The following is a 25,505-nucleotide window of genomic DNA, read 5'->3' on the forward strand; positions in this document are numbered from 1 at the left end:
TGTTTTAACGAATAATAAAACATTTGCTCCGTACAAGTTTTTATTTAGGATAAAATCATGTGACAACAGTATACGTCATATGCATTCTCTGGAAATATTCTTGTACCATGGCCTGTATCTGAGTCTGTAAAAATTAAAAAAAATTTTAAGAAATCTGCTTTGATTTTAGCGAAATATTTGATACTTACGTTCTGAACCGCTCGTCGAAGTATGGTTGATCCTGGATAAGATCGATGTAAAGTTTACCCAGGAGCAACTCAGACACTCTGTCACCGACGAGCTTAAGAGCTATTTCTATTATAGATATATCTGCTGGGCATGTTATAACAAATTCACTGTTACAAAAAAAATTAAAAATTATAAAATGTTGATATCTATATTAACCAAAAAATTACAATTAATTAAGGTTTTTAGTCGAGATAAAAAAGTCAATGGCACGAGCGGGATTCGAACCCACAATCTTCGGCTAGATACGCCGCTGCTCTACCACTTGAGCTATCGTGACCTCGATCCACTCGGACACTAACTTCCCATCTCAACCCCGGCGTATCTAGCTGAAGATCGTGAGTTCAAATCCCGCTCGTGCCATTGACTTTTTTATCTCAACTAAAAACCTTAATTAATTGTAATATATTAATTGGTCAAGCGGACCACGAAATTAGTGAATTTAACCAAAAAAGTTGTTTTGAGTCTAATAACCAAATAATGCTTTTTATTTTTTATTTTATTTTATGAGGTTATTTGAACTACAAAATTATATGAATCCTCTGAGTACTGGTGATTTTGAAAAAGGCACATTTGTAAGTACATCAGGTTCAAATTGTCAGATTTGAACCCAGGATCTTTACAGTGTTGAGCCACCAACACCCCCTGCAATAAGTGTTAATTGATCAAATTACAGAACATTTCTAAAATAGATTTTTGCATCACAATTCTACTTGCCAAATCAAATTTGAAACTTTGTTCAAATATAATTCATAAAATAATTAATAAATTATCAGCTTTAGTTAATTTTAAACTATGTATTTCTATCCCATTTTTTTAATTATAACTAATTAATAATCCTTCGAGTCTTTGCAGTATATGCAGCAAAGACAGGACTCCATCGGAGGAAAACAGATTTTGCACCACTATACTTTTCGAACATTTCAATGCACACAGGTGTTTTATTGATGATTTCTAGCCAGTATCGTGTGCTTCAAGTTCACTGGAGCAACTTCCAATCCAGCACAGAACCACCTGAACCCGAAGCTCTGGATTGGTGCCTCTCCAACCGAGCCCGGCCAACCCACCAACATGATGCACCAGCGTAAGAAACAAGAATGTGGGAATATGGGTATATTTTATCTATAAGTTGAACTTGCACTGGGTCAAATGCTCATTTTAGATGGACCAAATAATTTACCCAGTGCTGGTTCAGTTTTTTTTAAACTACAAGGAGCTTGTTTCCTGTGTATCCCGTTAGTGTTCCAGGCCTCCCAGACAAGCCTAAAGTTACCAAACCCCATCCCCAGTCCATCTACCTAGTACCAGTTATACCGATTTAGTAGTTATTTTATATCGGAAAAATAAACTTACTGCGTCAACCATAAACCAATATGTTCATCCGGACTCATGACCTCAGGTGCATCTTTTGGCATAGTTATACATCTTGTACTGTGTAAAATTAATATTAAACAATAAGCTGAGTGTTTGCTTGAAACAAAAGTTTTTATAAACTAGAAATAAATTAATAAAAATATTACAGCTTTTGTTATTTTGAGAAATTGCTCTCGGATTTGATTTGATAAATAAATAATGGCTAGAATGGAGCAAAAGCAGTTGTTTTTAGGTGAATTTGTCAGTTTGTAAAATATCTGCTCTATGATCAAAAGACATATTTGTTCATAGGTTAAAAAAGTTGGACATTTTTTATAATTAATATACCGCTAATTGTACCTATTTGACAGAAATATTTTTTAAAGTGCAATTTAAATATACACCAGTATAAAAATGCATTAGGGGTAGAAGGGCTGTAAAACATTAAAAAAACCAGACTAAACAGAAACATATAATGTGTACATAATATAAAAATAAACAGGGACTAAGGTTACATGGTCAGATTTCTGAAAAATATAAAGTTTATTTTAAAAACTGTAAATTTACTCTACATTCATCTTCGATGTAATTAATATTGTAATTAATTTTAATATTATAATTTTACAATAAAAAACAGCCACAAGGACATGCCAAAATTGACAGATTTTTGATCTAGGTCAGCATAAATTAAATTCTCAATTTCATTATGCTTGAAACCTTGTTTATATTTGTTAACCTTTTCTATGATTATTAATGGTTTCAGTTAAGGATTATATGATTAAGGGAATATATTCCTTGAAAGTGTGATGAAAAACTGAGTGTTTTTTCAAATTGGCCTTGTATGCTGTGAGCAAAAAGTTAAGGTTAAAATTTACAAGAGATATTAAGAATTTTTCATTTTTTATTCTTGGAACCCCCTGAGGAATATTGGGTGTATGGGCATATAGAAATGTATTTATTAGCTTGAATGGAAGGGGTGAATGAAAGAAGGTTATTATGTATGTGTGGTTGGAGTGACCAGAGGCGAATGGAGGAGCACCTTTAGTACTTTGGTGCAGTGGAATGTATTTTTGCATGAACATGGCTTCTATTCAAATTTCAACAGGGAATTTTGAGTACTGTAGAATAGAATGAATGTTTTAATTAGCATGAATGAAGGGGCTTCTCGAATTACACTGGCAAATCTCTGAGTACTCTGGGGCATTGCGAATAATGTGTGAATGAATTTATTAGCATGAATGTGACATTTCTCAATTCCCCAAAGACTATTCAGTACCCTAGGGCAGGGGGGTGTAATTGATTAGGGTGAATGAAGGATCTGCATCCCAATTATTTCAAGGAATATTGAGTACTTCGAGGAAGCAATTTATTAGCATCAACTCCAAGAATTTTGCATCCGTCTCTTTTCCTTATAAGGAATATCGATTACTCTAGAGTAGGTAAATGTATTACTTAGCATGATATATATTGAGTAGTCTGGGTTAGTGCGAATGTATTTATTAGAGTGAATGCAGGGGGCTACTTTTCTATTACTGCAAATAATATTGAGTACTCTGGGGCATTGCCAATAAAGATTGTTTTGTGGATGTATTTATTAGCATGGGTATTTCAATACTCACCCCAATGAATAATCAGTTCTCTGGGGCAGTATGAATGTATTTATAAGCGTGAATGAAGGGGCTTCTTTTCCTATTATTCTAAGGAATGTACTCTAGGGCAGGGTGTAATTTATTAGCGTGAATGGAGGGACGCCTTCCCAATTATTACGAAGAACCTGGAGTACTATAGGCGTTGGGTGAATGTATTTATTAGAGTGAACGCAGGGGATTACTTTTCTAATTACCGCGAATAATATTGAGCACTCTGGGGCATTGCCAATAAAGATTGTTTTGTGGATGTATTTATTAGCATGAATAAGGATCTCAATACTCATTCCAATGAATAATAAGTTCTCTGGGGTAATATGAATGTATTAAATGTAAGCGTGAATGAAGGGGCTTCTTTTCTTCTGGAAATGTTGAGTACTCTAGGGCAGGGTGTATGTAATTTATTAGCGTGAATGGAGGGACTCCTTCCCAATTGTTACGAAGAATCTTGAGTATACTGGACGTAGGTTAAATGTATTTATTAGCGTGAATGGAGAGACTCTTTTCCCAATTACCCCGAAGAATATTTAGTACTCTAGGACGGGTGAATGTAATTTATCAGCGTGAATGAACGAGCGCCATCCCGTTACTTTAAGGAATATTAAGTAATCTGGCGCAATGCGGATGAAGCCTCATGAATATAATTATCAGCGTGATTCTACATATGATATTATTTCTCAATTACCTCGACGATTATTCTGTACTCTGTAGTAGTATGAATGTATTTATTAGCGTGAATGGAAGGGCTCTATTCTCAATTTCCCCGAGGAATATTGAGTACTCTTATTAGTGGGAATTATGAAAATTTTAATTATTGTATTAAATAATATGTTTTATGTATAACATGGATTTTGTTGTCAATATATGTACATATATGCAAGTACTGACGAATATTGGACAAAATTAGGTAGTGCATATTCTGCCAGTGATGGTTCTCAAAGGAAAACTTTTGCTGTGCTTTTTTGTTTTTTTATTTGTTAAATCAGTTATTACCTCGGTTGAAAGTCTTCATTTGTATATGCAATTAAAAACTCAAGACGTGTGTCAGTCCCTTGTACATTGTTTTTTGAAACGTACTTGAAAATGAGCTTATCGTTCTTCCTAACTTTAAAATCGCACATGAAAAGCCTGAAAGTGATAAAATCAATGAAAATATTGTTAATTCCTTCTGTAGTTGATGCCGACCGGTCGTAATGCGGTTCTCCTTCATATTGTTTTATGAGTAGACATCCGCCGCCTTTGTACGCGTCCAGTTCGTAATAGCACATGCATGTGTTGTCGACGTATCCTTCGTACCCGATCGTCTCCGACGGCTGGATAGCCATTCTGGCCAAGTTGTACCAAGGTCCGGCCTGCCTGATCTACAAGGAAGGAGGTGAATAATTGTCCATTTGTCTTACAGACCAAGTACTCACGTTTCCGTTTTCGTAGTAGTTGTTGCCGTGCCCGATGGAAAAGCAAGTCTGAAACGGAAGGACAGTCGTGCCCGCGATGTACATGTGCTCGTAGCACTGGTTCCAAAATTGGTAGTCGTTCTGGATGTACTCCTTCCTGTTGGACGATGACTCGTACACCCAAGAAGGGGCAAAAAGCGCCACAGACATGCCATACTTACGGACTTTTTCAATAGTCTGGAAAAGAATCGCGTTTAAAGTTCTGCAAGAAAACTGTTAGTCGATTACCTTGTCCGTCCTGAATTCTCCGTTTTGGCTTCCTCTGCCGTAAACATCAACGCCGAGAAATACATCGACAACACGGTCAGGCGATACGTTAAGATACTCTTTCATGGAAGACAAATAGGACTCGAGCCAGTTGTAATTTATGAATATCCCGTCAGTCAAATTAAAGTAAACCCTTTAAAATACAAGACCCATAATTAAAAAGAAAATCATTATGTTATTTAAAAACATCAAACATTTTTAAAACATAGGTCACATCAGCCTTCAACGCAATCAGTTTCTAAATCCCAACCCACTCACCCTTAAATACATTCTTTCAATTTACATGCCCAGTTAGGTGGAGTACTTGATATGCCTCCATGACCATATATTATACAGTATAACTAATCTAACTGAGGGTCGATGGTGTACTCAATATTCCATCATTGCCCCTATCACAATACTCACGCTAATACATGCACTTAATCTTTAAAAAAATTAGGAGAAGGTTATTAATATAGAAGAACTATATAAAATAAAAGTGCATCCCTAAAAAATAAGAACGGGGGCGAAATAACTCACGAGTGGCATTCCTACTCGCTCTTTATATCGAGCAAAGGAAGGGAGAGGGATAGGGATAAGAGAGGCGGCCACAAGGCCTACTCCACCTCGACCTAAATTGTGCTACACCTAAACCTATTGTGCTCCTCTATTAGTTATAACTCACTGGCCAGCTTCAGGCTATTAACCAGCCTCCAAAGCTTTGCCAGCGGTTCCTTGGTGTAGGATCTTGTTTGTGGTTTTTTCCTAGCTGCAAGAACCTGCACCTACACAGACCTTCGCAGAAGCATAAAATGTGTAGAGGAGGAGACCGCAGAACACATTTTATGTTTCTGCAGTCTCCTCCTCTTCCCGACATTATCTGCACAGTGTATCTTCTGTCTGTACTCTTATCCGGTGCATGTGTTTTCTTAAGTGACAGTGCCCCCATCAGGAGTCCAACGCAAAGGAATCCCTTCCATAAAATGGAACGCAATCGTTTTCTACATGAAGGACCCAATGCCCTTGAGTCAACTGCTTATGACCAATTCTGAGTCGGGTTAGTCCTTTAGCGATTTGGACTCTAGAGGCACCTAACGACCGTTCTCACTAACGCTGCCATCTTTTCTGTACCGTACTCTTTATTATTCATTTAGCGTCGGCGGGCTAAATTGAGGTAGGAAGGTTTGGAGGATTGGCCGTTACGTTGTTGCCCTTCATCCCGACGTGTCCAGGTACCCTGACTACTACAGTTTTTTTTCGACGCTCACGTTCCACGTATCTTTCGAACCCATGCACGATGAGAGGGTTAAGGAGAATCTGTCTTCACCCGCCACAAAGTACAGATCAATGCACAGGAGGGTGAAACTATAACGCAGCAGGGTTCATGAATTGACGCATCTCTGAAGAAGAGGCGAAAACCGCCATATCACGATGTAATTTGGAGGTGAGATATGGCGGTGAAGTCCATTGGGGAAGAGGTAAATTTTTAAACCTAGGCACTCTCACATATTTGAAAGTACATTATTTCTTATTTAAATACTGTTCACTTGTAGTGGCCACTTGTAGTTACCGCTAGATGTCACTACCACTTATGGAATGTTCTCGCCCTCCACTCTGCAGCCAATCAGAGTAGAGCTCTTCCCTTTATAAGCAGGGGTTGCACCGCTAGAATCAGTCTCGTCAAGCCGACGAGATCTCACCAATCACTAATGTAACCGACATCGGCAACAACGACACCAGACTCGTCGACACGACGAGGTCTCATTCATCACTAATGAACGACAGCAGACTCGTCAACCCGACGAGCTATCACTAATGGAACACCATCTACGACAGCAAGGGTACTCGCGGCTTTAGCCTGATTTTCGCCTTCTATATACAGCCGACTTGGCTATAAACGCCAAACGCAGCTCTCGGCTAATTGCTGCACTACAGTACCTTCGGACTCTGTGGAGTCAACCGACTCACGAGCCCCCAGACCTCAGCCAACGGTTTACTCTGTCACACATCACAACCTACGCACTTGCACGGTCTAGGCCTTATATCTTCGTCACGGGTTCTTTCAACACAACACCGGCCCTTGTCAAGGCCACAAAACTCCCAGTCACTAAACACTCAATAAGAGCAGGGGAGTACTCGACATTCCATCACAATTTACACATATTATATGAGTAATCTTATTGAGGGTCGATGGGGTACTCAATAATCCGCCGTCGGCCATTTCACACTATACATTCACGCTAATAAATACATTCAACATTAACACACGCTAAAATCTTTCATTACTACATATAATAAAACAATCCTGTTTTCTCCAAGAATCGGAACAAATATTCGCTGCCGTTTTCAGGCAAAATTCTCATATCGGGTGGCGTTCTTACGCGCTCTCTATATGGAGAAAAGTGTACGTAATCAGGTGAAGGAGAGCCAATTTCTCCATGTGAGCTACTCTGCCGATCCAAGCGACCGATGGTATGTCCTTTTAATCATGATTTTTAAACGCATTTTTAGCATCAGAGAATGACTGAATTAAAAACCTTAACCTTTAAAAACGAGGGAATGACACAGATAATTTTACATAGTGTATATTTATCGTTCAAAGCTAGGGGTTTTGGGAGATATTGATGAATTGTTAAAAGTATATCAATCAATTTTGACATGGTAATAATGTTGATAGGAATATTTCTGGGCTTGGTTGCAGTTTGATTATTAACAACGGAACATATGATAGCCAAAAATTATTAGGTATTTAGAAATTCGTTAGTTGTAATTTTTTTAGAAGTTTTCCTTACCAATTGTTATCATTGAGGACATTTTGGTATTCGTGTCGTCCTTCAGGGTAGGTGAGAGAGTCGTAGAATATGAGGAGATTGTCCTCGTCGATGCTTTTCAAGTGCCTCCTCAGAGTCTCGATGAAGTAGATGAAAAGTTCGACCTTCTCGCAAACGATGTCGTGCTCTATGTTAAGCAGATACCCCTCGAAGCCGTAATAGAAGCAAATCGAAGCCATGTTAATCGCGAAGTTGTCGACGCTCTCGTCCGAATGGAGGATCAGATCCCAGATGCACTCGGTGCCCGGCTCGGAGACCAGAGTCCCTTTTAATTACGTTTCGGTCAAAAATGCCCAAAAGATTGGATTTACGGTATACCTAAGACGATAACGCCGTTTCTGTGGGCGGCGTTTATCCAGCCAAGAGGTGGCACGGTCAGCAGGTTTCTCGTGAAGTAGACGAATATATCGATGCCCGACCATCGGAAGAACTGGAATTCGTCCTTCTTCTGGCTCCCGAAGGAATATCTAAAACCGAATGTCTTTCAAATTAGCCGTCAATCGACTGAAAAACGGTGGAACATGGCAATTTACTTGTCTTCGAGATATCCACCCTGCATATCGTGGCAGTAGAGGGTCTTGGGACATTCGGACCTCTTCAGGAGCTGAGGCGGCACAGCGCCAGCAGTACACTTGGAATATCCTTTCACGCAGAAATTGCTCCTCCTCCTCAGCTCGACCACGTGGAACGCCCACGTGCTCGTCACCTCCGGTGCTCTCCAATCGATGATCATGTCCACGTGTGTAAAAGGCCGGCAAACGCTATCAGTATTAGGGTCTTCCATATTTCCTCAATTTTTTTTTGATTATTTCACTAAAATTTACAACTTTTATCTACAATACATAATTTTTTATCAGCTGTATTTTTTTTTGTGTAAGGCTTGACAATTTTTCTTTCAGCGTGTCATTTTTTACATAGAATTAGTCAACGCTTCTTTAGATGAAGAAAAACTCAATTAAAAGAAAAAGCATATTTAAGTTCGATAAAATACAAATACACAGCAAATTTTAGGCAGGACGTAAAGTTAGATAAAAATCAAAAACACATTGTAATAGAGTGTAATATAGTAAAATAAATAAGGGGGCGTCGGTGGACGCAACGGTTTAGGCGTAGACACGGCGCTCATCACTGTAAGGTAAAGGTCCCGGGTTCGAATTCAGCGGCCCTGCATTCGAACCTGACATACTTACAAATGTGCTGTTTTTTTTTTTTCAAAAACAGCGGCACCCCGAGGGTTGATAAAACCTCTGTTGTTGCAAACTCTCGTAAAAAATAGATAAATAAATAAATGTTCAAGGTAGTAAAATGCAAAGAATACATAGTAACTATATGGATATAAAAGGAATAAGATTCACACATTTGCAAAAGAAAGAAGAAATTAAATATTTAAAAACTTAAAAATGAATAAATTTTTTATTATTTGAAAAAATTAAGTAACTTCACTAAAACTCATGAAAAAATAAAAAACAGAACCATTGACAAAATAGAAACGCAAAAACTGACAGAAATCAAGCGATACCATTAATCGCAATAGGGGTTCCAGATCATAATAGTTTTTTCCCTCCATCCATAATCCTTTCCCATAACCATTGGTCAAGCTTTCTGCTTTGTATGAAACTTTTTTTTTGCATTAACCTAATTAGCCACAGCCATTCATACGATTTCTGTAGTTGATGTTTTAATTTATTATTTCTCTGAACGTGTGTGTGGTGATTAGTGACGGTTAGTCCATAATTATTCAGAAATCGTGAGATGCGGTCTGGTGTGGTGTAGGTTTCAGAAAAACATTTCCTTTATCGTGCCAACGTTTCGATCTTTATTGAGATCATCTTCAGGGCCTGGGATTTACAAACATTGTTTACATTTAACAAATACATGTAGGATGTGGAAAAAAGTGAATTTTTACAATGCAAAAAAAATATTTTTATATTCAATCAAGATGATCTCATTAAAAATCGAAATGTTAGCACGATAAAGAAAATGTTTTTCAGAAACGTACATCTGAAATCAAAAATTTAACAATCGGTTCTTTTTAAATGAATACATAGAATTAGTCAACGCTTCTTTAGACGAGGTAAAACCCAATTAAAAGAAAAAGCAGATTTAAGTTTGATAAAATACAAATACACAGCAAATTTTAGGCAGGAAGTAAAGTTAGATAAAAATCAAAATCAACAACACATTGTAATAGAGTGTAAAATAGTAAAATAAATAAGTGATCAAGGTAATAAAATGCAATGATTACATAGAAACTATATGGATATAATAGGAATAAGATTCAAATATTTGCAAAACAAGGAAGAAATTAAATATTTAAAAATGAATAAATGTTTTATTTTTTAAAAATTGTGTAACTGCATTAAAACACACGAAAAAATAAAAAACAGTACCATTGACAAAATAGAAATGGAAAAACTGACAGAAACCATTAGATACCATTAATGGCAATAACGATTCCAGCCCATATCCTTCGAACCATTGCTCAAGCTTTTTGCTTTGTATGAAACTTTTTTTGCATTAACCTAATTAGCCAAAGTCATTCATACCATTTGTGTAGTTGGTGTTTTAATTTATTATTTCTCTGAACGTGTGTGTGGTGATTAGTGACGGTTAGTCCATAATTATTCAGAAATAGTGAGATGCGGTCTGGTGTGGTGTAGGTTTCAGGAAAACATTTTCTTGATCGTGCCAACGTTTCAATCTTTATTGAGATCATCTTCAGGGCCTGTGATTTACAAACATTGTTTAAATTTAACAAATACATGTAGGATGTGGAAAAAAGATAATTTTTACAATGCAAAAAAAATTTTTTTTATTTTCAATCGAGATGATCTCAATAAAGATCGAAATGTTGGCACGATAAAGAAAATGTTTTTCAGAAACCTACATCACACCAGACCGTACCTCACTATTTCTGAATAATTATTTCGCTGAACATTCATGTAGATGAAGGGTAAACGATACAGGAATCGGTTGCAAGTTCCAGACAAATTTCATCCACTTTACACTTAATTTCCAATCTCTCTCAAAAATTTAACAATCAGTTCTTTTTAAATGAATACATAGAAATTAGTCAACTCTTCTTTAGACGAGGTAAAACTCAATTAAAAGAAAAAGCAGATTTAAGTTTGATAAAATACATATTTTAGGTAGGAAGCTTTAAAGTTAGATAAAAATCAAAAGTCAAATACATTTGGAGTGTAATATAGTAAAATAAATAAATGATCAAACTAAAAAAATGCAATGAATACATAGAACCTATATGAATATAAAAAGCATAATATTGAAATATTTGCAAAACAAAGAAGAAATTAAATATTTAAAAATGAATAAATGTTTTATTTTTTTAAAAATTATGTAACTGCATTAAAACACACGAAAAAATAAAAAAAAGAGTACCATTGACAAAATAAAAATGGAAAACTGACAGAAACCATTAGATACCATTAATCGCAATAACGATTCCAGCCCATATTCCTTCCAACCATTGCTCAAGCTTTTTGCTTCGTAGGAAACTTTTTTTTTGCATTAACCTAATTAGCCACAGCCATTCTGTAGTTGCTGTTTTAATTTATTATTTCTCTGAACATTCATATGAATGAAGGATAAAGGATACAGAATTCCGTTGCAAGTTCCAGACAAATTTCATCCACTTTACACTTAATTTCCAATCTCTCTCAAAAATTTAACAATTGGTACTCAAACTTGTACATTATTTGAGCGCAAAATGGTTTCGTATTTAAAAGTGAGAATTAAATATCTGCCCCTTTCTTTCATATATTTAGGACACATAATAAGGAATTCGTATTTATCAATTTCTGCACAATTGTCCTTTTTTTTACTGTGCCTTAAGGCATTAGCCATGCAGTTTTTATTGATGGAGAGAGGACCGAGTAAATAAGGCCACCACCATTTATTGGTAAGTTACAACAAAAGTTGATCCTGTTTATATAAAGTTATATTTTCAGATTAGATGCCTTCAGAAACCAAAATAGCAGCGCATACACTTCCTTGTTCCCTGAGGCAACGAGCGTCTCAAGAGAGTAAGGTCTGTCCGGATCGGTTAGGGCATCAATACCGTTTAGCAGTTTACCTCTTGCGTTTTCAAACCTTGGACATTCCATTACTATATGGTTTAACTCTTCTGGGTAGCCGCATGTTACACAATTGGGGGACTCCTTAAGCCCGATTCTACGATGTGTGCTCCCCACAGACCATGGTTGCTCCGTATTCTAGAGATTACGGTGAAATAATGTCGAAGTGCCCTGACCCCTTGAATCCACGGTTCTTTCGGCACCAAAGGAAATCTGCTTCTATATAGTGAGCCTCCATCAGCGGAATTATGGAACTCTTGCCAATCTGAAATCCACCTATGGTTCAGTACACGCTGGCAGTCACTTTTGGTCATTGCGTAGTCGCACCGCTCACCGTCAATGACCTCTTCCTTTGCAAATCGATCAACTTTCTCGTTTTCCTTTATTCCAGAGTGACCTTTGATCCAGCCTAGGGCAACATTTATGCCCCTGGTGAGTAAATTATTAGTTATCACTAAAATGCTGTTATTACACAATTATTCTTTCTATTTTAGAGATCACACCCTTTGAGTCTGTCAAAACAGCGACTTTTTAAACCCATATATTTTCTTGGACGTACTGTAATGCCTTTAACACTGCCAAGGATTCGGCCGAAAATATGGAGCATTTTTCCGGAAGGGCTAATTTCTTGTTTACCCTGAGCATCGGGTCGTACAATGCAAAGCCGTATCGTTTATTAGGGAGCCGTACGTAAAAATCAGGTGATGGCCTTCCAGGAGACTCCTGGAATCAGCAAGAAACATTTGATTTACAATTTGGGGAGAGAAGCCCGAATAGTCCCGTAGGTAGATAAACCGAGGTGCCCTAAATTCCGAAGAAGAGGGCAAACGGAATATTGGATCGAGTCTGCTCTTATATGCTGAGTAAATTCTGGGCACACATGTTAGTAACGCTGTGACAATCGGTGGAGGTTTTTTATGAAGCCAGAACTTGCTTACTTGGACCTGAGCTGTGAGAGACTAGGACTGTCCGTTTGATAAAGACTAATAATTTTGTTAACGGCCAACTTTATAATTCTAGAATTTAAGTTCCGCGGCCTCCGCATAAATTGCAATGGTTGGTGTGCTCTGAAGGCAACCTAGGATGCGCCGGAGACACCTGTTTATGAATGTTTTTTTTAGATGTGTATCCGCTGATTGTCCGTAAAATATTAGTCCGAATTTCACTACTGATCTGATGGTTGATCTATAGAAGAGTAGTCCAGACGAGGGGCTGCTCCCCACCGAGTATTTGAGAGACTACGAAGGACATTACTTAATCTTTCCCCTTTCTCTAATACTTACTTAATATGGCGCGTCCATAACAGTTTAGAGTTAAGATGCATACCCAGAAATTTAACAATTGTCCTTCAAACCGAAAAAAGTCGAAATAGGCATTTCCATCAAGTCCTGCGTCAACCCAATTCCAAAGTAAGCCCGAGTGCCTGTTCTAAATCAAGAAAGACACCAAAACAACGGTTTATAAAAAAAACATACAATGATATTTACTCACATCTAGAGATTTTATTTAGACTAGGGAAAAAAACACTCCTGAAATGTATCCACACAAAATCTTTATTTAATAATAATACATCTTACAGTTATTGAATTCTAATAAATGTATATTAAATAGCACAAAAATTATCTGCCATCTGACTCTGCTTCAAATTATTGTTAAAATGTTACAATTTAAACAAAATTAAACTGGAAGACTTAATGAAACCAAGAGAATTGCATGCCCACGTTATTCTTAACCCTAATAGTCCTCTTTATTTTATTTTTTTTACTTAACTCCTACGTTAATTACTGCTGTGAATTTTTTTCTTTTATATAAAACGATATTTAACTCAACAGACTACTGGTCGTTTCGAACGTTGTTTGAATTTAAATTTTATCAACGGCTACACAATGTTTACTAACTATCACATTAAGTTACCTTTATTAAGTACATGTTTATTGTGCTATAACATTTTCAGAATTACAAGATCCTCTCTGATTCCGTATTAATTAAGATATTTTCTTTTCTGAAATATGCTATTTGAACTAACACATAACACATAATTAATTTAAATATATTTATATATAAATAGCTGATTGTATATATAGGTCCCAATAAATTTTTCTAAACAACACTACACATACATTGATAATTGTTATTCCTTATTAGTAAAATGATCTATCTTTGTAAATATAATAATAAACGTTTCATTGAAATATAAATTATCAAAATAATATTATGTGTATAAAATGAAAATATTTATTTTTGCTTGTTTCGAATGTAACATCTCATCGTAGGAAATAATTTATTTAAAAAATTCTAAACTCCCTTAGGCTTTATTTTGTAAAGAAAATGAACTTTACAATCGTAGCAGTTACAGCGAGAAATCAAATTTTATGAAGAAATTAAGAATATTTTTGTAATAATTAAAATTAAAGATACGTCGCCTCAAAAAACTGAAATAAGGTGAAGATTAAAAAAAAAGCTCATTACGTTTTAGGCAAAAGTTATTTGAAGAAATAAAGCTTAATTTCTATAATTAATTTAATACTACATTTTAATCCCTAATTACTACAGAATCTGTTTTTTTTATATAACGAAATCAAATGTGAATATATGTATCAAATTGATATTTGTAATTTTTTTTTATGTTTAGGATCACAGTGATACTATTATGATTAAAAAACGGTCTGATATGCCTTAAATTTATTTAAAATACACGTGGAAAATATAGCGATCGTGTAGCTTTTCGTCGAAAAGCTCTTCAAAGCGGACAAACAAGTAGGCCGACGCGATGATCAGTACTGGTCAAACTGTTGACGTTTATTTTGATCGAAATTTCAATCTAGGGTTAAAGCAATGAATTGATGAAAATAAATAATTTGATGCAACGGAAAATATGAAAATCGTAACTGCTACAATCGCGATAAAAATAAATTGCTTGGTGGTGGTTGTTGGTATTGCGCTGGTCACATAAGATCGTCGATGGTCAACCATTAAACTACTGTACAAATATATATATTAAAACTACACTATTTTGATAACAAAGGCTGGGGTCAAACGGAAAAAGCCGGTGCTTTTTATAATTTTTTTTTTCATTTCTCTCTTCCAAAAGTTAAGTATAAAACTTTTCATCCTCGATACTTTTGATCTTGAACAGAAGAGGATTGGATGATATGTAATGAAGCGTTAAATTATAGGGATGACGGGAGGGCGGGTTTTGGGTCTGGGATCGCGACCAAGCTAAAATACATCGACGTCGAACATGTCGAGGGATTGCTGCTCGAGAGAATGGAACTGGTCCGGGCTGGTGCAGTCTTTGGGCGAGCAAGTCACTCGGGCTCCGGCTCCACATTGACACTGGAGGCATGTCCCTGTTTCCCTTGGCAGTATCTCTCCTATTTTATACTCGATTCCTGAAACAAAAAGCCTGTATTAGTGGAAACGGGAATCTAGTAATTTTTCATTTTGTTTTGTAATTTGAGGAATTATAATCAACATATCCCTATTCCCTATGCGGCCATGGAAGTGTTATTAAACCTCCCACCACTTCATATTTTAATCCAAGGAGGAGCCAGAGCAGCAGGCCACAGGCTCATAAATGAACAGCAAGGATATGCCATGGACGAAAAAGTTGACTGTTGGCCGAAAAGGGGGTCCTGAACCTTACTGCGGCGTAGCGTCCTGCCACAAAAGAGGATACATCTTAAAATGGATCCTTAATGAGTCCAAAACCGCGTGGAATAATACCAAAGAGAGACACGCGAAGAAACCATTTCCAAGGATATGCCATGAAAATAAACAATGGAAACTGAGGGAGGAAATACAGGCAGATGCCATTCTAGGCATGCCAATTGATGACACTACTCCAAAGTACAACTTTACTAAAAAGTACAAGGTAACGATTACCAGAACGGGCAGAATGGGCCAAAAGAACCGCTAAAGGCAAACTCCTACTGGTATACTGACAGCTCCCTAACCGAAAAGGGTACGTGAGCTGGAGACTTCGTGATGAACCCAAAGACCGAACTGAAGGAAAACCTTGGTATAATAGAACAGTTTTCCAGTCTAAGATCATAACAATTGAACAACGCATCAGATAATTAAAAAGGCTAGGAATACATTCCCATTTTCTATGACAGCCAGACAGCATTGAGGGTGGTACAGCTAGCCTCATGTGAGGCGAAGGGAAAAGAGTGTTTGGAACTGCATGGAGGAAGTCAGCGACACCAGTGATCTGACCCTGACATGGGTCCCTGGGCCCTAGGAATAGAGGTACGAAAAGGTTAACGTGTTCGCCAACAAGGGGTGTCCTGAACCCTACTGTGTCTTAGCATCCTGCCACAAAAGAGGATACATCTTTTTTTTGTTTTTTTACGAGGGTTCGCAACTGCAGAGGTCATATAAACCCTCAGGGTGCCGGTGTTTTTGAAAAAAAGCCCATTTGTAAGTATGTCGGTTTCGAATGCAGGGCCGCTGGATTCGAACCCAGGACCTTTACCTTACAGTGATGAGCGCCGTGTCAAAGATTAAACCTTCCGGCCACCGACGCCCCTAGGGGATACATCTTAAAATGGATCTTAATCAGTCCACAACCTCATGGAACAATACCACAGGCATGAAAAACGCGAAGGGACTATCCCTAAACCTTCAAAAGAAATGAGAATTGGTTCGTTACTGGAAGACAACCGCAACGGATCCAGGATTCTGGTTGGACCACATGACAGGGCACTGTCACTTAAGAAACCACGTGCACCGGATAAAAGTACGGACAGAAGAAACACTGTGCAGATACTGCCAGGAAGAGGAGGAGACCGGAGAACACATTTATGTTTCTGTGAAGGCCTATTTAGGTGCAGGTTCTTGCAACTAGGACAAGAAAAACCACAAGCAAGATCCTACACCCAGGAGCCCACGGCACTAACACTAATGCCGCAGTACACATACTATGACAAACCAGTCAATGCTGACACCCATTGACTGGACGGTGTGAAACTTTTTGAATCGGGAACGGTTCAATCCATAGACAAAAGGAATGATGAGGTCGTTGTGGATAGTGAGGTCAGTGACGTAGCAAAAGTTTGTCTGAGGATTTCCTATTGGAACGATGGTTTTGCTGGATGCTGGGCAGTTTGGTGAAATCCTACAGCTTCACTCCGTATGTCCAAAGTGGTCGGAATAAACTCTTGTATAAGGTTAGCTTAATGTTGACGGATTTCGGTCCTAGAAAACTTTGTAGTTGTTCAAGTCTTCTGTTCAGTCTTAAGTTTTGAGTGGGGATTCCACGTCAGTTGACTAGATATAGTCCTAAACTTACTTCACCAGATATACTGTACATTATTAAATTGAAAAATCCTGCTTAAAAGTTGAATATGATTTAATTTAATTGGCTTGATCTGAGTCATTTTGGGTCTTTAAGAGTATGTGTGTCTGTTTTCTGTGTGAAAAACCAGATGTGAGATCCTACACCAAGGAACCGCTGGCAAAGCTGTTGAGGCTGATGAAAGCTCAGCGCACTTGGTTTTGATTTGGCAATATGTAATATAACACCACAAGAATAACCCATACTTTATAGCCTGAAGATGACCGGAATAAAGGTCGAAACGTCGGCCAAAATAAAATAAAAAAAAAGTGTTTTTCTAAACTATCTTCCTGACCGCTCCTCATAACTTCCACAAATTATGAAAAAACAAGTCACTAAGAAACACACACCATAACAACATTTTTTCGCGACAAGGATTATTCTTTTTGGCTAGGATGAGCTAATCCACTAACTGCAGAATTCAGGCAGAGCTGGTTCAGACCCGTAAGAAAGTGGAAGAACCTTTTTGGGGGGAGTCGGTGGACGCAACGGTTTAGGCGTTGAAACAGCGCTCATCACTGTAAGATAAAGGTCCCGGGTTCGAATCCAGCGGCCCTGAATTCGAGTCCGACATACTTACAAATGGACTTTTTTTTCGCGCAGCTGCCCCTTATGCAGAGAAAGGTTGCTCGATGTGTCCCACATACTGGAAACATGTCATGCCTTGGCTCCCTGCAGGGAGCGTGAGGGCATGCTATCCAATCTGTAAATGGTACTCGAGCACTGCAACTGGTTTCTGGGCCCCCTGTTCTGCTTTTTAGGGGAAATTGTTATTGTATATATATAATATGTCTTATGTGTTTATTCTATATGTTTTGTCTGAGTGCATGTATTAATTAGCGTGAATGGCGAGGAATGAGGGTGAAATATAACGTCATCATCGCCCCTCGAACGTTGAGATCATATGACTGTGTGTTCGGGGTCGATGGCGGAATATTTATAAAAGTACTCCATCGACCCCATTCTAGATTAGTTTGAGTATAGGTCGGTGGAGGAATTCAAATACTCCTATTTATGTATTTAATTGAATTATAAGCCGATATTAAAAACCGTCTTTTTACAATCACATCCAAAAATTACTTACAAATGGGATTTTTTCAAACCTCTGCTGTTGCGAACCCTCGTAAAAGAAAAAAAAGGACCTTTTTGTAAAACTTTATCGAAGGCACATCTTTTCTTTATTTGTTAATGGCAAGGAGATACATTTATTTCTGATAATTTTTAAAAAAAACTTTAATACAATTTTTTAAAAAGTTACTATTTTAAGTTATTTGGGTCAGGTATCTATTTGTTTACTCTCGTGAGTGGCGGGATCCGCGCAAAGATCATGACACTGCTTATGTACTTTGTTTTGTATTTTGTTTATTTCTTTATTGTTGCTAAATAAACACTATTATTGTTATTAATAACTTTGAAATATGTGCACATGAAAGTCAGGAAAACATTTACTTAAATTTTTTCCCCTCAGCTTCTAGGACCTATTTGCGCCAATAGGAATATAGGGTTAAAGGTCTAATATTTTTCCATCTAGTGTGATAAAGTTCCATTAAGATCGGTGATTCTCTTGTAAGTACGTTTTTTACAAACACTTTTCAAACAATTTTAATTTTTTTGGCACGTCAGAAGTCTTCCAAACCGCCACGAAGGCCTGCCCTTTCTTTGCTATCCATTACGACATACTTCCCAACATAAAACAACCATTTTGCACGATGTGATCTTGTACAAATATTTGCAGCAAAGCGCTAATATTTAGCCTGTTTGTTTATCGGTGAAACGTTACACGCTTGAACAACTTCCAACCGGGGACGAGAGCAACTTCCTGGAGGCGATCCGACCAAGTTCCCGGCCGATTATTCTTCATATCGGGAATTATTAAACCTTTCCACGTGGTTCAATTCTGGGGATCATTTAAATAGAGCGGTATCCCTGAATTCGTAAACTAAATTGACACTATTTAAAAAAAGGTAGAATCTTAAGTTCTTCTCCAAATTTACAAATCCGAATCACATCTCCCCACAGATCACACCTACTCATAATTCATTCTCTTTTAGAAAATTAAAAATTATACCTTTTAGTCGATCCATAATTAAGGATAGTACCCATTGATTACGAGGACAATTATTATCTTATCTGAAAATAAGACTCAAACGACGACACCTTGTCGTTGTTTAATTTAAATTTTTTAGCGTGTGAAATTTACTCTTAAAATTCGTAAAACAAAAATTTAATTTAACAATCAGTCCCAAATGAAATAATTCATTTTCCTTGAATTATTATTATTAATTTAAAGTTTTGACAAATAACGTCATTATTTGAACAAAGTGTTGGTTGGGAAAACAATGCAAGCAAATATATATTTGTTTAACAAAATTTGAATCTCCAGTTAGAGGGCCTAGCAATCTTTCATTTTTGATGGAACTTCTGTGACTCAATTATTACTATTAATTGGTGAAAAAGCTTGGTGGGTATCGTTATAATTTTTATTTTTTGCTCTTTATGGTTTTTTAAAAAAAGATATAGCTAAATTAAACAGTAAAACAATTTTATCTTGCTGTAGAAACAATGAAGGAAATATTTAATTCAGTACGGAGCATTTCCTCCTCTTGCATTAATCACCGCTTGCATTCGACGTGGCATCGATTTTATGTGTGTTTGAATGTAGCACTGTGGAATATTTTCATACTCCTCAAACAGCGCCATTCTTAATTCTCTCAAATTCTCTGGTATTACTGGGCGATGTTTTATCCTCTTTGACAACTCATCCCAAAGATGTTCGATAGGGTTTAAGTCGGGACTACACTGGCCAATCCAAACTTTGAATTGAAGTCCGAACAATCCTAGATGTGTATGTTGTCATGTATAAAAATAAAACCGTTGCTAATTAGTGGCATATAAAGGAACAACTTCTGATACCAGATCTACAATGTATCGCACCGCTGGGGGCGATGCGATACGCGATACGACAAGTGATGCGATATACGATTCGACACCGCATCGCTTACTACGCTCCTTGCTTAAGCGACTAAACCAGTGCACACTAGCGCGATTACGACGCAAAGCCGATAATTATCGGCGGCGTATCGGTTGGGGCGACACAGCTTGCCAATTGCTGCAGGCGATAGATCGGCGCGACTTGTCAGTAATTCATTTCGGCTCAAGTGAAGTACGTCTCTGCTGCTATTTCTTTTGACAAAATATTTAAACAGAACCATGTTTATGGAACTATTCTTTGTAAAGGTATTCAAGAACTAATGTAACAAGTGTAGCATGGTAGAAAATAGCAGAAAAGCTCAAGCTGAAAATATTTGTAACATTACATTATTGTACCCAATATTTTTTCGTTTTTTATTTCCGCTGACTTTAGTACCAGTAAGCAATGACGACATCTTCCTCTGAAAACCTTATGATTACAACTGCATGCTAATAATAGAGATCAACATAATAACAACGGACTAGAGTCCGTCTGTCGAATTTATATATGCAAATAAATAGAAAATACAGAAATAAACTGTGACTATGCTTTACTTTCGTTTTGGTCGGAAACTACGTTTATTGTTTTTAACTATCATAATTTTTGATTTAGCGGTATTAACTTTAAGTTTCTAGTAGTCCACAACAAATTTCTAAATCTATTATTTTTGTGACCAAAGGAGAGTCTACAAGTAGTACCACATCATCAGCATACGTAACAGTTTAATTTAAAAAGGTACTATGGTATATATCGTATCGCTTGTCACTTCGCTCCAGCGGGCACGAGAGTGTTGCGCCGATAAATGTCGTATCGGGCGATTAAAGATCGCTTCATGTTGCATGGCTCCAGTGTGCACTGCATCGGGATCTTTCGATGGAAATCAAATTCGTGCAACCTTCTAGTCCGTTCTCAATTTCATTCTATCCCAGCCAAGAGGGGAAGTCGGTCATAGTATAGCGTTCTGGGACCATGTCCGCTAAAAAATGGCCGCTTTTGGCAGGAACCCGGCCGCATAACTTAGGTTGAGCTGCTCTCTACGAAGTTTGGCATCAGGATAATACCTCCTTTACAAGGCGCGTTTTTCGGGTCAAAGAATATGCAGAATAGAACAGTCGAGCATACTTTTAGCAAGGTATCTCTGTCCGGTATATATTATTTCACAAAGCGTTTAAAAAAATACAGCGTTAGTTTTATCTTTGTAAGTTCAAATGTTTAAAATGCTGTGCGTTTAGTATGAATTGTCTTGTTTTTTCATCATGCCATCTATAATGAACATTTTTTTTAAAAGCGAAAGTTTTTAAATATTTATTTTCACATACTCGCCGTGATTTTATATGGTCTAGCAGTAATATCCATTTATCTTATGTTATTAATTGTGAGCGGGCTCAAGTTTCCGTCGTGGCAACAAAGTTGTTCGGAAACATTTTCCGTGTTAGAAACGACTCGCCGTGCCAACCGCGAGTTTTTGCTCTTTTGCTACCCGCTATATTCCCCAGCTCGCCCTTCGTCGCTTGAAGAAAATATAAGGACGATAAAAGAAATCCCGCCATTAGGACGGAAAGTGGGACGGCTCGAAAAGTCCCGACTAATTACTTTACCGATTTAAGCAAACCTTTAAATATCAGAGGGGCTATCATACTAAAAAGTTACTTGACATTAACATATCTGCTTAGTTTTATTTTGCATAAAGTTAAAACAACAGTTACTATTACTGAGGGTTTATCATTACAATTTGTTCATATTTTCTTTTCTTTCCTATATGAAAGTTTTTTTATTATTTTCTATTTCCACAGTTAATATTAGTAACTCACGAAAAGAGTTAGTTCGTTGTTTCACAAACAAAATCCATGGTACAACGGCTAAAAGATCTTCCTTAACTTCCTTAGGGACTTCAAATAGTCCGGTACTTGTTTCAACCGTAAATCAGACTTAACTATGGCTTCTAAGAACAAATCAGGCCTAAAAATTTGAAATTTCGTTCCATCCACGATTGAAAGTATAAATTATTATATTCATAGGAATAACAATTTTACATCAAATGTGACGACTATATCAAAGCATTTTTCCCTATTTGGAAACTCAGGCATTTTTCACTTTTGTCTATTGTGCCGATATTTTACATAAAGGAAATTTATATATTATTTATATTTTACTACAATTAACAAGAATTAATAACTTAAAATTCACAGGTTTTTATTAAAAATGTTCAGCTTTATACAAGCGTTTTGTTGAGATTAAAAAAAAAAGAATTTATACAATGCTAGAAAATGTTAGATTAAATAAAAAATGAATTTATACAATGCTAGAAAATTCATTTTTTTAATCTAAAATTTTCTAGCATGGTATAAATTCATTTTTTTAATCTAAAATTTCTAGCATTGTATAAATTCATTTTTTATCATCCTACATGTATTTGTAAAATTTAAGCAATGTTTATAAATCCCAGGCTCTGAAGATGATCACAATAAAGACCGAAACGTTGGCACGATAAAGAAAATGTTTTTCTAAAACCTACGTAACACAAGACCGCATCTCACGATCTCCGAATTATCATTCTTATTAATTTTTATTTTATTCTTTAATGTAATTAGTTTTCATATTCAGTTAATTCTTTTTTAAGTTTAATTCTTTTTTTTCGTTATAATTTTTAATCCATTATATTTTGTGGTCCGATTGACCAAATAATTAAATTCTTTCAAGAAAAGTCTTTCAAATAATTAAATTTTTATGTAAGGTATTGGCTAAAATGAAAAAGTCAGTGTCACGAGCGGGATTCGAACCCAGGTCCCTCGGGTGGGAAGTTGGTGTCCGAGTGGATCGAAAGTCACGATTGCTCAAGTGGTAGAGCAGCGGCGTATTTAGCAGAAGGTCGTGGTTCGAATCCCGCTCGTGACACTGACTTTTTCAATTCAACCAAAACCTTACGTAAAGATTAATTAATTGAAATTATTTTTAATAATAATCTAAATTTATTGCTCGACCTTTGCAAGTCTGTTAGGAGAAATGTAAATTTTGTACATTGTTAATTTTATATTTCACTTTTATGTTTCACAACTTGTTTACAGTTCATATTTCTTAAGTCATCATGATACATTCTTAGGTGGAAAATCTATTCCTGCGTTTGACATATTATGATTTTTTTTGTTGATTTCGGTGTTTATGTAAAAATGAATTTCTGCTTTGTATAAAAACATTTAAAATATTTATCATAACTTTTTTCATGATTGAATTAGACAAATCTGCCAAATTTGTGCGGTTATCTCCATGTTCGCTTGCTTTTTGCCGGAATTTAATTGACAGATTGCTGGTCGCCTGCGGTTGAGTAATTACACCTAAAACCGCTTGCTCTGTTGGTTGAAGGATCATCTCTATTTTACATTTAAACCGTCCGAACAGGACATGCCTTTTATTGACCTCCAGGAGTGTGTGGAAAGTCTGCACTTTGCATCAAATTTACATAATGGCACGCAAATTGGCGTTTATCTCAGTTGTATTTGTCAGAAAGTAAAAATCCAATATGAAATATTGAAAGATTTTACGAGCGAAAGTGGAAGTTTCATTTTCTCTAAATGAACGCCAGAGAGGATAAATTAGGAGTGAAAATTTTTATCCCGGGAATCCAATTTCAATTCACGGGCAATTACTTAGGTGGGAGAAAACGTGTAAAGAGCCAATATGAATATTGATACTCAGTTTGCATAATAAACCGAAGGCCCCTAGCTCAGCGAGATATTATAATGGCATTGGCTCAAGGAGATAGTATTCATGCATAATGCAAAACTCAAACCTTCATTTTATCATCTTCGCCCTTTTTTCTTTATTCGGTAATACGGAAAGTTTTTTTTTAAAACTCGGAATAAGCAATTTTGACGTGAGTCGTTCTTGGACAGAAATTGAGGCTGGGCAAATGAACTAGGAGTTGAGGGACCAATCAGCGGAACAAAGACAGCCAGCTTTTTATATTTTATTTTGTCGGACAAGGAAAACTGATTGGTTGTCATTTCCACCTACTTCTTTTCTTTTTCTGAGACGCTCGGACGAAAAAATATTGTTAGCCGAATTAGAGAACTGATTGTTCGGAGAGGCGGGCCAATTCGTTCACAATTAAAATTTACACGGTTTTCCTCTTTATAAATCAATTACACCGATCGAAAGCGATTAAAAAGACAATTTCTTTCGAAAATAAACTTATAAATTTCACATTACTTTGTTTTAAAAGGCTTTTAATTAACTGTAATTTAAAAAAATTGTCTGAGAAAATATATTTTATTAAAAAAGTATTGTCGTCCGAAACTGAAAAATCATGTTAACGAATTTATTAAATAAAAGTAAACAGAAAAATTTACTTTAATTTTGTTTATTTTTTATATAAAACGTTTGTTTTCAATATGAAGAAATATGTGAATTTTTTTATAGCAAAAAAAATTAATTTAGTAAACAGTTGAAAATTAAATAAGGAACCATAAATAAACAATTACCAACAACAATAAATAACTAATTAACGTAAATGAATTTACTGTTCGTTTTTTTATATAAAAAACTTGTTTTTCAACAGGAGCAAACAAATGTACATTAAAAACAGAAGCAAAGTAAACATAGATAAATTAATTATTATAGATATGTATTATAAATTATTTATAATTAATTATTTTTCTATTTATTTTTTTAATAGAAAACGTTTGTTTTTTAATAAGAAGAATTATGGTAGTTTTTTTATTTAAAAAAAATTTAGTAAACAGATGAATATTAAATAATATACAATAAATAATTAACAATAACAATAAAAAGTAATTTAGTAAACACGAAAATTAAATAATTAACAATTAATAAATAATTAACACCAACAACAAGTAATTTAGTAAACAGATGAAAATTAAATAATTAACCATAAATAATTAACATCAATAATAAATAAATAATTAACATAAATAAATTAACTTTTATTTTTCTGTTAATTTTTTTTATAGAATTCATTTGTTTTTCAACAAGAAGAATAAAATATGGCAAAGTTTTTTTATTGCCAAAAAATTATTTTATTAAACAAAATTAATTAATCAAAATAAATAAACGATTAACAATATCAATAAAAAGTTATTTAGTAAAGAGATGCAAATTAAATATTTAACAATAAATAAATAAATAATTAACAAAATTTTTTGTTATAGAAAACATTAGTTTTTCAACAAGAGGAACAAATGATCGCAAAGTTTGTTATTGCCAAAAAATTAATTTTGTAAACATGAAAATTAAATAATTAAAATAAATAAACAATTAACATAATTAAAAAGCAATTTAGTAAACAGTTGAAAATTAAATAATTAACAATAAGTAAATAATTAACATAAAT

The 25,505-nt window shown here is 35.7% G+C and overlaps 2 protein-coding genes across 2 annotated transcripts in view; both read right to left on the reverse strand.

Annotated features, from left to right (window-relative positions):
* Window positions 1–7: 7 nt before the first annotated feature.
* LOC106673947 (cytosolic endo-beta-N-acetylglucosaminidase-like) lies at window positions 8–8,605 on the reverse strand. Its single transcript, XM_014406345.2, has 10 exons — window positions 8,289–8,605; window positions 8,074–8,222; window positions 7,717–8,020; window positions 4,907–5,078; window positions 4,640–4,855; window positions 4,410–4,585; window positions 4,218–4,352; window positions 1,579–1,656; window positions 189–335; window positions 8–124 (listed from the first exon to the last, which is right to left on the reverse strand). Exons 1-10 carry the CDS (start codon window positions 8,537–8,539, stop codon window positions 76–78), a joined length of 1,677 nt encoding a protein of 558 aa, XP_014261831.1. The 5' UTR covers window positions 8,540–8,605; the 3' UTR covers window positions 8–75.
* Window positions 8,606–14,745: 6,140 nt separating this feature from the next.
* Window positions 14,746–25,505, reverse strand: part of LOC106673932 — a 423,722-nt gene continuing 412,962 nt past the window's right edge. Inside the window, exon 5 of the mRNA XM_014406324.2 lies at window positions 14,746–15,241. Coding sequence (XP_014261810.1) covers window positions 15,069–15,241 — 173 coding nt within the window. The 3' untranslated portion in view covers window positions 14,746–15,068. The remainder of the gene's footprint in view (window positions 15,242–25,505) is intronic.

Source organism: Cimex lectularius, unplaced genomic scaffold (genome assembly GCF_000648675.2).
Source record: "Cimex lectularius strain Harlan isolate CLEC.00 unplaced genomic scaffold, Clec_2.1 scaffold15, whole genome shotgun sequence".
Lineage (NCBI taxonomy): Eukaryota > Metazoa > Arthropoda > Insecta > Hemiptera > Cimicidae > Cimex > Cimex lectularius.

What these genes read in the sequence shown, in the direction of transcription:
- LOC106673947 (XM_014406345.2), bottom strand. Translation starts at nt 8,539, where the DNA reads ATGGAAGACCCTAATACTGATAGCGTTTGCCGGCCTTTTACACACGTG. An exon ending in GGAGAACCGCATTACGACCG is followed by an intron (nt 4,353 to 4,409) that starts GTCGGCATCAAC and finishes TATCACTTTCAG; the next exon opens with GCTTTTCATGTGCGATTTTA. An exon ending in TTCGACGAGCGGTTCAGAAC is followed by an intron (nt 125 to 188) that starts GTAAGTATCAAA and finishes TAATTTTTACAG; the next exon opens with ACTCAGATACAGGCCATGGT.